The 11,515-nt window shown below is 41.6% G+C and overlaps 1 protein-coding gene and 1 long non-coding RNA gene across 5 annotated transcripts in view; one reads left to right on the top strand and one right to left on the bottom strand.

Annotated features, from left to right (window-relative positions):
- Window positions 1-1,207: 1,207 nt before the first annotated feature.
- Window positions 1,208-5,409, bottom strand: LOC102393086 (thioredoxin interacting protein). The gene is made up of 8 exons (XM_006040909.4): window positions 4,888-5,409; window positions 4,324-4,396; window positions 4,059-4,206; window positions 3,747-3,849; window positions 3,357-3,613; window positions 3,096-3,252; window positions 2,829-2,980; window positions 1,208-2,695 (listed from the first exon to the last, which is right to left on the bottom strand). Exons 1-8 carry the CDS (start codon window positions 5,135-5,137, stop codon window positions 2,660-2,662), a joined length of 1,176 nt encoding a protein of 391 aa, XP_006040971.3. The 5' UTR covers window positions 5,138-5,409; the 3' UTR covers window positions 1,208-2,659.
- Window positions 5,410-7,015: 1,606 nt separating this feature from the next.
- Window positions 7,016-11,515, top strand: part of LOC102392878 — a 43,195-nt gene continuing 38,695 nt past the window's right edge. For 3 of the 4 annotated variants that reach the window (XR_006551687.2, XR_003110014.3, XR_003110013.3), the window contains exon 1: window positions 7,017-7,978. This is a non-coding gene — a long non-coding RNA (uncharacterized LOC102392878). Of the gene's footprint in view, window positions 7,979-11,515 lie in introns of all 4 variants that reach the window. The other variant, XR_006551686.2, reaches the window with a different exon arrangement.

Below are 11,515 nucleotides of genomic sequence, written 5' to 3'. Positions count from 1 at the left end.
GTTGCCTTGATAAAGAAAAAACAGGAGGCGCAAAAGAACTACTGAGAATGAAAGCTAGACACAAAGACTGAACTGGAAAAGAATCTTTTCAATCCTACTTTCTGTTCAATTTACATTGATTTTATGAACCCTGTTGGCTCAGACAGTAAAGAATCTGCCTGCAATGCAGAGCCCAGGTTTGATCCCTGGGTCAGAAGGGGATACCGACTCCAATATGCTTGCCTGGAGAATTCCAGACAGAGGACCCTGGTAGGCTACAGCCCATAGGGTCGTAAAGAGTCAGACACAACTGAACTAACACTTTCATTCTTAATGAACTTTTAGGAGTCTGAAGTTGGGAATTACTTATGTGGAGATTCAGAGAAAAGCCAACCCCCCTCTCCCAATAAAGGCTAAGACTAGATTTGTCTGCAGAAGTTTAAATGTAACAGAAATCAGAAAGTATGTTAACCTCTGCCATCTCGGGGTTTATCACTGTAAGTCACTCCTTTAGGGATAATAATTTCAATTAGAGGTGGAGTTGTGGTATCAATCTGTTGTTATTACTCTACAAAGAAGTAACAGGAACTGTAAAGCATACCCTAAGGAGGAAGGTGGATTTGAATGTTCAGCAAACATTTACTGAATTATGATCATGTGCCTGGATAGGAATTGTTCTAGGAGCTGCAGCGATTAAAAAAAAAAAGGTAGCTGTCTTCAAAAAACTTGATATTTATAACTAAAAATCCTTTAGTCCTGTATTGTCTTCCTACATAAAAACCATGTTTTTACTTGCAAGAAACTATGATGAACTCAAAATAAGAAATAAAAGTACCACAACACTTTCCTCCCAAATGCCCTTACAAAATTCATTTCTCTGTATTTCAGGAGCTCATTAAACAAACAAACAAAAAAAGCTTTATATACTCCCAAGTTGAAGAAATTTAGTAATGATTAACTAAAGATGTAGAAAACTAGGTCAGACCACCAGAAGACCCCACTATTCACTGAAGTTCTTCAGTGAATTGGACAAAAGACAGTGTAGCTCAAATTCCTTCCCTCCTCACCCTCCGAACCCCCATTCTGACTACAGTCTTTAGGATCAATAAGAAATGGTTTCTCTATAGGGTTTTCAACAATCTGAATTGTGAAGTAAGGGGGAAAGCTCCTTTAGGCACATTTTCTTTCTAATAACTTCAATTTTATCTTACAGACAAGAAGAGAAACATTTTTTTTGCCATTAAAAAAGTTTATTTTTATTTTATTTCTTTCTTTTTTTTTTTTTTTTTTACAAAGAATACCCCCAGCTGGGGTGAAAAATATATCTGGTTAAGTACAAAATATAGTTTTTCTCATACAAAAAGATATACAATTAAAAAACAAAAAATGAAACCACCTTCAGCCCACATACTTTTTCAGAAAAGGGTAGAGCGAGCTCAGAGCTCTGACACAGGACAGTGAACAAAGTGCTAAGGTGGAGAGTGACTGACCAAGTGCTAGAGGCTGCAGTGAGACAGGAGCTGTCAACAACCCTGTCTCCTAACACTGGGCAGGAAGTGAGCCCTTGGGGCGTCTGTGAAGATCTGCCTTCTGGGTTCTCATGGCAACATCTGGATGCTCTATCACAGTGTTGGGGCATTTTATCTAGGGTTCCTCCTTGGGTTTGGAGAAGTCACAGTGGGCAAGGCTGATAGCAGCAACCCTTCTTACATAATCCGTGTCAGAACTGCAGAATTCCGTACACTGGGACAAAGTCTCAAAAGCAGTAACACTTTTTTTTCCCTGTCATTGTGCTTACCCCTAGAGACATAGTAGACCAGTTTTAGCTTACATCTGAGAAAGGAAAAAACCCCAAATTTGACACAAACTAAAGTGCTAAGGACATCGCCTCAGAATCAATTCCAAGGAGTCACATGAAAAAAACAAAAATTCTCCCACATAAAAATGTTTGCCAACAGGAGAACACAGTGCAACAAGCTCTAAAAATGGCTTTTAAGACCTCTGGTGGGGCACAGTTACTACTGCTTTATGACTGATTAAAACTACTTTCTGAACAATGAAACTTAGAGCTCCTCCCCTTTAATTCACATGGGAAGCTTGCTCAAAAGTCCAAACCCAATCAATTCTGGAGGGCTTTTCTTTTTCTGTAAGTGTACAAACAATGGGGAACAATGATTTTAAGAACATCCTTTTCCCAAAGTTTTGGCCATGACCATTTTTTCTTTTCACTTTCTTAGTTTGCTAAATTGGCTCTCCTCCACATCGCAGAGGTTCAAGATCTATTGTTATAACAATATCTCTATTATATAATCCCCTCCATTCAACCGTGGGAACACCATTCCAGGATGCCATTTCTACCCCTTACTCAAAACTACTGAAAATGCCACAATTTTCAAAGAGATTCAAGAAAATGGGATGGGCCTTAGTTTTTTTTCTAATGTGTTTTTAAACCCATCTAGCAAAAAACTCTGTATCACATCATCTCGCTGGCTGAGGACGAGTGCGCACCCATTAAGGCCCAGGAGATTGCCTGCTGATCACCTCCCACACTGAGAGTCAAGAGGCTGGGGTGGACCTGTACCCCACTGTGGAGACTGTTGAGTCTCTAAAAAATTAAAGAGTCCAGGAAGAGAGATGAAAAGAAACAGGTAGGTACAACTGCTTCTTTTCTTCCACATGCTCACTGCACATTGTTGTTCAGGACAGAGGGATCAACCTGGGAGGAAGAAAAGAAAAAGAGTATTTTAGCTTGCGTAAGAAAAAACACAACAATCCAGTCCGGAAATCCTGAGAAGTTAACGTCCTATAAAAGGCTTAGGACAAATGTAGTGGTAAATGACAATTCTCACCTCAGAATAAGTAGGTGGTGGCATGAACCTGAACTCAGGAGCATACATAAAAATAGGGCTGTCTTGAGAACCATCTGTGTCCTCTAGCAGAGGAGTAGTGGGGCTCTCCAACCGGTGATCTTCAGCAATGCTATCCATATAGCAAGGAGGAGCTAGAGAGATAAAGCATGGAGATAATAAGAAGCCCAGCCAAGAAAAGCCTAACCACAATTTTACAAACCCACCCAGGCCAGAGGGGAAAAAAATGAGATCAGGTGTCTGGCTCACCTTCTAGGGTATCTGGGATGTTAAGGTCTACCCAACTCATCTCAGAGCTGGTTTGGCTGGCCATGCTGGACGTCCGGCTGCTGAGGCCTGACCTGCTGCCAATAACCAGGGGCAGGTCAAGAATGACTTTCTTGGAGCCAGGGACGCTAACGTAGATCTAGAAAGGAAGACATCAGTTTGTTAGGCTAGAAATCTGGAGAAACACCACTATCGTTTTGACAAATGAACAATTTCTCTCTCCAACCCCATCAATCGACTCACCAGTAAGGAGTATTCAACTCGCAGGATATTGCAGCCCAAGATAGAAGGCCTGATTTTCTGCACCCGAAGGCTCTTGCCACGCCATGATGCACAGGTTCCGGAGATAATATGATTGCCTCTGACTGATGACAACTTCTGCGTCAGCACCTTGGTTTGGCCATTGGCAAGATAAGTGTGGCGGGCTACAATGGCAGCTTTGGGGATCACGATGCGGGAACACGTATTTTCAAAATCAGCATGGATGTTAATCTCATCACCTGGCAATGAGAAAGATGAAAACTGATGCTCAGTGCAGTCCATGACTTTTAATCTGTTCCTGCCTCCTACCCTTACTCCCAAACCCACAGTTCCTGTTTTAAGAGTCTCTCATTTTAAGCACTAGATTTTTACCTTCACAGAATCCTTTTCTGTCAATTCGTGCAGAGACAGACACCCGCCCATCAGGTATGAACATGCAGGAAACTTTTTTCTCCTTTTTAGCTGACACAGGTTCCTATGTAGAATGAAGTGGAAAAAAGACGTTTTAAGAATCTCTAGAGATCCTTTCTCTGTTTCTCTTTACACTGCTTAAAGTAGGTAGTTTTCTCTCCCACTTTGATGACTTAAGGACTTGATTCCCTGACAGGCTTCACTTTAATGCCCTAAAAACCTAACTACTTATCTCTGAAACCCAGAAGAATAAACTCTTAAAATGAATCTCACCAGTAAATCAGGAGTATTGACATCCACTAGATCCATCACTTCAAAGTTTTTCTTTGTCTCTTGAGTTGGCTGGCTGGGACGATCAAGAAAAGCCTTCACCCAGTAGTCCACACACCCATATTTTCCTTTGAAAGATGTTCCCAAAGGCCTTTATCAAGAAAAAGCAAACAATTTAAAAATGCTCTCCAAGAAGAGTAACTGATCAAAAGGGGAGAAGATTTTTACAGACAGATAAGATCACAGATGCATTTAGTTCATAACCTACCCCTGAGGAAGCTCAAAGCCGAACTTGTATTCATATTTGTTTCCAGGTCTCAAGATCACCATCTCATTCTCACCTGAAGGGAGAGAAAAAGGAGAAGCTTCTAGGTTTCTTGTTACACTTAAAATGCATCTGTGCAATAAGGAATTCTTGGGTAGCGTGCAAGAGTAATGCAGAACCCCTTATGTTCTTAAATGAGATACTGATGCATTCGCTGAGCAAAAAGTTGCAAAGCCCTGCAGTGCTGAAAGGCTCAACCTATCATCATCTCAAACAAGAAGCAAGCAAAGAACAAGCAATTTATTAAGACATAAAAACCTTTCAATAAGTAAGTCAACATTCCTCAAGTTCACCCGCAGAACACTGCACCCTGAGAAGGTGCACAAATCACCCTTTTTGGGGGGTGGGGGTGGGGGTTTGCAAGTTAAAGCTAAAAAAGATAAAGAAGCCACACAAAATTCAAACCCCACAACCCGAGCAACTTAGGATCTACAGTGTGGGCTTTATCCGTATCAATTCTCTTCTTGAATCCGCTTTCAACCTCCAGCAAACAGTTGGGTGACTTACCAGCTGGTTGGTCGTCCAGGAGAAGCGTGTCTTCGTAGCGTAAGTAGTCCAACGTCTGCTTGCACTGCTGGGATCCCTGCATCCACAGGACTTTGGCCACTCCGCAAGCCAGGATCCTGACAGCTTTGACTCGAGTGACTTCACACACTTCCACTATCACCCGGCCAGCCACCTTCTCCCCACTGCCGTACACCTTTTCGGGGTCGTTAAAGACTACCTCGAAAGACTTGATCTTCTTGAACATCACCATGTTGGGCTGGATTTGCTTAAGAGTTAAAAAGGAGGACAAAACAAAACTCTCAAAGGACCCTTTGCTGTAAGTTAAAACTTTTTCACTTCTCAATTCTCTACTAAATTTTCGAAAACACGTCCACCCAAAAATGTAAGTCGTGAGTTATATCAAGAGATTGCAAGAGAAAAATAAGCTCTTTCCTTCTAAACAGCTGGAGGGAAGCTCCGGCTCTGGGCGGCCAGGCTTAAAGCGTTCCACTTCAGAAGACGAAACGATAGTTTGCAACTGAGAGCCGGAAACTGCTTTATATAGTAGCCCGGCAGGCAGGTCCACGCGAGCGCTGGCCTGGAGGCTCGTGCTCCCCTCGTGCACAGCTCTCCCATTGGCTGCCCGCTCCTTGTTTACCAGGAGCGCTACCAATCAGCGAGGTCGCAGCAGCGCGTGGACACAGTGTGCTCCTGGCGGGGAAAATGGTTGTTGTGCATCGCTGCGGGGCTGGGAGGAGGGGGCGGAGGGGCTATGGGGCGGCTTCCCTTGTGCTCAAGGAAGGAATGCTTCACTGACCCCAAAATCTATCCGAGGCCAGTGGTCTTAGAAGGGCGGGTACGGATGCTTTTGGAGTGGGAGCTATATTTTGAGGTAAAAAGAAAATGTGCTTATGATGGAATTTCGTGCCTAACCTCAGCCAATGTAATTAATTTAGAGGCGACTGTTTATTCCCGGCTCACAAATCGCAAGTCGTGTGAAAAACAATCCCAGAGCTCCAAGAATACTTTAGGATGGGGCGGAGGACAGGGAGTGCAGTCGTTACTGTTGAGGAAGATCCCCTTTGTCCTTCTCTTGCCTCGCATCTCTCAAAAATCAACAAACAACCCCCTCCTCCTCCCCGCTCCCCCCATAAAGAAATCCCGGCTGTGTGGGAAGGAAAAGAGAACTTGTCACAAACTTTTAACCTCTCTTCAGCGGTCACAGCAAAGCGAATATGTGGGACTGATTGGCCATCCCCCACTCCCTTTCTAGCCCCTTGAGCTGGAGGCTGGGGGCTCCGATCCGTGTGCCTCTGCCCCTGCGTCCTCCACTCGGTTCTCTCTGTTCTCTGGACCGGTACAGTACGGGCGTGTCCACATCCTGCCGCTTATCCCGTCATCTCTTCAGTCCCTGATCTGCAGAGTTAGGGAACACTTTATGTTCTCCCAGTTACCTCATTACCTCTTCGTTAAAGTGTGTTCTTTGGGCTCTGAGTATCTCACTCACTCCCTGCTTCTCCAGGAAAGTAATTAAAAAAAAAAAAAATGCTTCACTCTAGTCATCTTTTCCCTGAGTTATTTTAACTCTCTCGTCTTCGTCCCCTTTCCAACTTACTAAATCAGAGGTACACCTCTAAATCTGCTGCCCACACTCCTCACAGCCTTCAAGTTAGTTAAAAGGAAAGTTGTCATTCGTCAGAGGGAAAGTGTCAGGGAAAGATGGCCGTGTTTCTGTTTGAAGGAACCATTCTGCAGTCTTTGAAAAGTTTTTCCCCCTAAACTGTTTAGAAATAGGTAAGAAAGGGAAGAAAAGACAGAAGGATCGTTAGCACACTGTATGTTCGTTCAAGCTAAAAGAAACCCTGACTCTTCATCCTGTGTTATTTGGCTCTCTGTCAGATGGGTTTTTCCCTAGCTGGCCGTGAGCTGCCTTAGGAGCTGACTTCTGAGAAAATTTTCAGAGATGCAGTAAGAAAGACTTCTGTGCACAGATACAGGAATTCTCCCTTTTCTTTGATTCCTGAGTTCCTCCCCATGGGTTGGAGAATCAGGAGATTATTACCTCATTTCTTGTGCTAGAAAGAGGAAGACAGTGTTCCCAAGATTGAGATGGGGAAGTAAACAAGAAGCATTAGAATATATAGAGATCCTACCCTCTTAGCAAGAAAATGGCTATTCACTGCTGTGAAGGATCCTTCTTACTTGCTCTTGCACATCCTAACTGGGTTGACACCCTAAGGCTAACAAGTTACAACCCAACTGCACTATTAAGCAAGCTCAAGAATCAGGCATCAAGACGACTGGAAAACACACACTCACAGGACCAACCCCCAGAACAAAAAGGGGAACAGAACATGTTGATCCTTAGGGTGTGTGGGTTTGAGGCGGCACCCTGTTTAAGAAAGTTAACCAATAAGGCCTGAGTTGTTTTTAGCTGGTCGACAATATTGGTTGAAGTAGGTAGAATAGGAAAGGTGAGACTCTCACTAAAGTAATTTTAAAATGTTTAATTGTAACTTCTGAGAGAGTTTTTAGGTTGATAGATGTGGAAGTGTATGTAAATCTGAAATACCAAAATGTTGACAAATAAATACATACATAATGACAATATTATAAAACAGTGTGTGATGTGTAACTGCATAAATGTTGAGAGGCAGGAGGGGAGGAGAGGTGAGTGTGACAGACCAGAGTGGTATATATTTGGAACATCTTAGAGAAAGAGGAATGCCAGTATTTACTTGGGCACAGCTATGGAGTACTGACTTGCTTTTTTAAAAAAAATCTTAATACCATTCTCTTTTGCTTTAAATCCCTCTCTTGGGCTTCAGTTTCTTCTTTCTTTCCCGTTTTGCAAAACTTGGTGCAGACCACTTGTTTGAGCTGTTTTGTGCCTAGGTTCCTTAAATGCCAGAAAACGATTTCACTTTGGCAGTTGCTGCCTACCAGGCCCGTAGCCAAGACATATTCTGAAATGGAGTTGTCCTGGACAGAGTTGTTTACAACCTTTCACCTTATAACCTGGTATTCTGATAAAAACGTGCCTTCTGATTCTTTTTCTCAGTTCCTGTGCCAAAGAAGAAAAAAGTTTACAAACTTCTGTCCTGAAAACAGAGTGAGTACAAACATTGGTGGGGTGCAAGGGAGGAAAACAGCAGGTCCAGTAAGGAACAGCAAAGGAGGGCTAAATCCAAGAGTTTTGCAGATTAGATCATCTTTACCTGTTCCTTCCCCACCCTCTTCAATCCCAGTATCAATAGGAAACCAAGCGGTGATTGTTGTTTGCTTTACAGGAGGTGGTTGAGCAAAGCCAAAGCTTCTAGCGAGAGAAGTGCCCTCTACCCTCAGTTCCAATCAAATACAAGGAGCTGGTTGCATTTCTCTTTTCGTTAACTTATGCTCTGATAAACATTTAGGACTCTAAAGACTCAAGGCCCCCTTTTTTGTCCTTTTAATCACTACTTTCATTTCCACTCTGAAAATTTCCCTTTTACTCTTATCTTTCCCATTTTCCTCTAGGGAATATTAATTTAGAGACAAATAAAGGTTTAAAAGAGAGTGTGGCATTTGAGGCTGATCAACTCTAAGTATTCCTCCAAGTCACTGAGCACCTGTAATAAACCAGGTCCTTTACATAATTATCTCCGTAATATTTTATTTATAGATTCATCTGTCACCTTGTTCTACAATGATTTAAGGTTAGATTATTTCATTTAATTCTCACAATAACTCTGTGACTCAGGGTTAAGTCAGGCTCAGAGGGTTAAGTAATTTCCCTGCAGTCACCAATTTGTAAGTAGAGCAAAATCTTGAACCCAGGTCTGTCTGATCTAAAGTAGGTACTCTTGGGGACTTCCTTGGCAGCCCAGCCATTAAGTCTCCCTTCTTCCACTGCAGGGGGTGTGGGTTTAGACTCTGGTCAGGGACTAAGATGCCTTGAGTGTGGTGCGGCCAAAATAAATAAATTAACTAGGTACTCTTTCTAATGTGTTGTCCTGTTTCTCAGTGCTTTAACACATGGGTTCTTGTTTGATCTTCACTGAAAGGGTTTAGGATAAGACCCGTAAAATACTAAAGTTAAAGGGGATTCTACCAGTCATTTTTTTTTTTAAAGAGAGGTACTTCCTTATTTTAGTTAAGTAGACTTGCTCTTGGAGAAGGAAATGGCAACCCACTCCAGTGTTCTTGCCTGGAGAATCCCAGCGACAGGGGAGCCTGGTGGGCTGCCGTCTATGGGGTCGGACAGAGTTGGACACGACTGAAGTGACTTAGCAGCAGCAGCAGACTTGCTCTAGGACGTATAGCTAGTAACTGGTGGAGCCACTCTCCAAAGTCAGGATTCTTAATACTTAATCTAGCGTCCTGTCTCTAGTTTGTTTTCTGAAGATTCTTGTTTCTCAGTTTAATTTTAATTATTAAAAAAAAAAAAAAAACTTCATTTGAACAGATTGCTGGTTGCCTGGGGTAGGGAGTAGGTGAAATGGGTGAAGGGAGTCAAAAGGTATAAACTTAACAGTCATAAAATAAATGTCATAGAGATGTAATGCACAGCATGGTGACTATAGTTAATAATACTATATTGCCTATGTGAAAGTTGCTAAGAGAGTAGATCTTAAAAGTTCTCATCATGAGAAAAAAATCCTGTAATTATATATGATGACAGATGTTAACTAGGCTTATTGTGGTGATCATTTTGCAACATATCTAAATGTCAATCATTAGATTGTACACTTGAAACTAATATAGTGTTGTATGTCAATCATACCTCAATTTAAAAAACACTCATCTTGGGGCTTCCCTGGTGGTTCAGTGGGAAAGAATCAGCCTGCCAATTCTATAGACACGAGTTTGATCCCTGATCTGAGAAGATCCCACATGCTTTGCAGCAACTAAGCCTGTGGGCCACTGTTGAGCCTGTGTGCTAGAGCCCAGGAGCCGCAACTACTGAAGCCTGTATTCTGCAACAAAAGAAGCCACTCCAATGAGAAGTCTGAGCACTGCAACTAGCAAGTAGCCCCAACTTGCCTCGACTAAAGATAAGCCCCAGCAGTTTAGAAGACCCAGAACAGCCATTAAAAAAAAGGAAACCATCTCATGTTGAAGTCCATATTTTATGTTTATTGGTGTCTCTATTTTTCTACCATGTTGAGGAAGGAATGAAGATCTGAGAGTTGTCCAACTTCAGGGAAAGATGGAGAGAGAAGGTGAATTAATTTGTTCAAAACTACTGCAGACACCTTTAAGATATTTCTTAAGGTAGCCTTATGATATAAAAGATTTTTTTCCCTTTTCATGCTATCACCCATGTTTTCTTTCGTTTACTGTCAAATTTCTTAAGAGAGTAACTTATACCAGCCTTATCTGTTGGCTAAATTTGTCCCTTTGTAGCCTGGCTTCTTCTATCACTGAAATGGTTTTCTTTAAGTTTCCAGAGGAAACCAGGGTGATTTTTTAGGCCATATTCCCCTTGACTTCTATATAATTTGAAAACTGCCATCTTTGTAAATTTAAATGTCCTTTTGGACTTTATCCTTTTCTCCCTTGTCAGCAGTTCCTTTTTTCTCTGCCCCACTGAAAGCTTTTCTGCTTGGCTCTCTCCTTTTCTGTCTTCAGGATTTTCTGTTCAGTTTGCCCATCTGTACATCACTCATGGAAACCTCTAGCCTGTCTTGAAAGTTCTAGTTGGCATCTCAAACTCAACTTGTCTGGTATGGAATTCATAATCTTCCCCGTGTGCTCAAATTCACTTCTTATTCTTGTTTCTTTTAATGGAACCATTATATGTTCCCCTAGATATCAAGGCATAAAATCTAAAAACTGTCTTCAATTCCTTCCTTTCTGACATTCCTCACATTCAGTCAATTGCCAGATTCTGAAGAGGCCATCATTCCATTGTTTTTCTAGAAGCTGTTATTTCGTACTCTACTGCCATCACTCTGATTCATATCCTTGTTATTAATACTTTTGCATAAATTATTTTTGATAGTTTTAAACTGATCTTTCTGCTGTAATCCATAAACCTCAACTAGATTAATCTTACACAGTTGAGTTCCTATCTGTTCTGTGATGCTCCCAAACCCGCTGCTTACTGAATCAAATTAAAATACTTCAACCTAGTATTTAAAGCCTTCACAAAGTGACCCAAACTAAACTTTCCAGTCTCATTTCCCACTACTTCCTCAGAAATGTACTCTACTCCTCAGCCAAACCCGAGTATACCGTGTTCCCCTAATATATCCTTCTCTGCATTTGCTTATACTTTTCTCTCTACCTGGAATGCCTGACTTTCCTCCCCATCTCTACTTTTTAAAATCCTACCCACTCTTCAGTAGACAGCCAAATAACTTTTCCTCTATGAAAGCTTTCCTGATACCCAAATCCCCTTATCTCTCACCTTATAACCAAATAGAATTCCATTCTCTTTGAAGACTCCATTCCATATTTTAAAAATATTTCTCATATGGAACTTACATGTAAAGTTTCTTTTCTGTCCTATGGAATGAATTCCTAGAGAGCAGGATCTGTGTCCTTTTAAATATTTTTATTCTTCATAGCATCTAGAAGAGTACATTTCATAGAGAAAATATGTTATTAAATATAAATTGAATTGATAGATTGGGATATGTCTGTGCAATAGAATATGCCACTAATT

This window comes from Bubalus bubalis, chromosome 6 (assembly GCF_019923935.1).
Source record: "Bubalus bubalis isolate 160015118507 breed Murrah chromosome 6, NDDB_SH_1, whole genome shotgun sequence".
Classification (NCBI taxonomy): domain Eukaryota; kingdom Metazoa; phylum Chordata; class Mammalia; order Artiodactyla; family Bovidae; genus Bubalus; species Bubalus bubalis.
Note: the sequence above shows the minus strand (reverse complement) of the source record. Positions and strands in the feature narration are given on the sequence as shown.

Coding starts and splice junctions, on each gene's coding strand:
- LOC102393086 (XM_006040909.4), bottom strand. CDS start 5,137: ATGGTGATGTTCAAGAAGATCAAGTCTTTCGAGGTAGTCTTTAACGAC. Junction 3,850..4,058: donor TCAATACTCCTGATTTACTG/GTGAGATTCATT, acceptor CATTCTACATAG/GAACCTGTGTCAGCTAAAAA. Junction 2,696..2,828: donor CACCACCTACTTATTCTGAG/GTGAGAATTGTC, acceptor TCTTCCTCCCAG/GTTGATCCCTCTGTCCTGAA.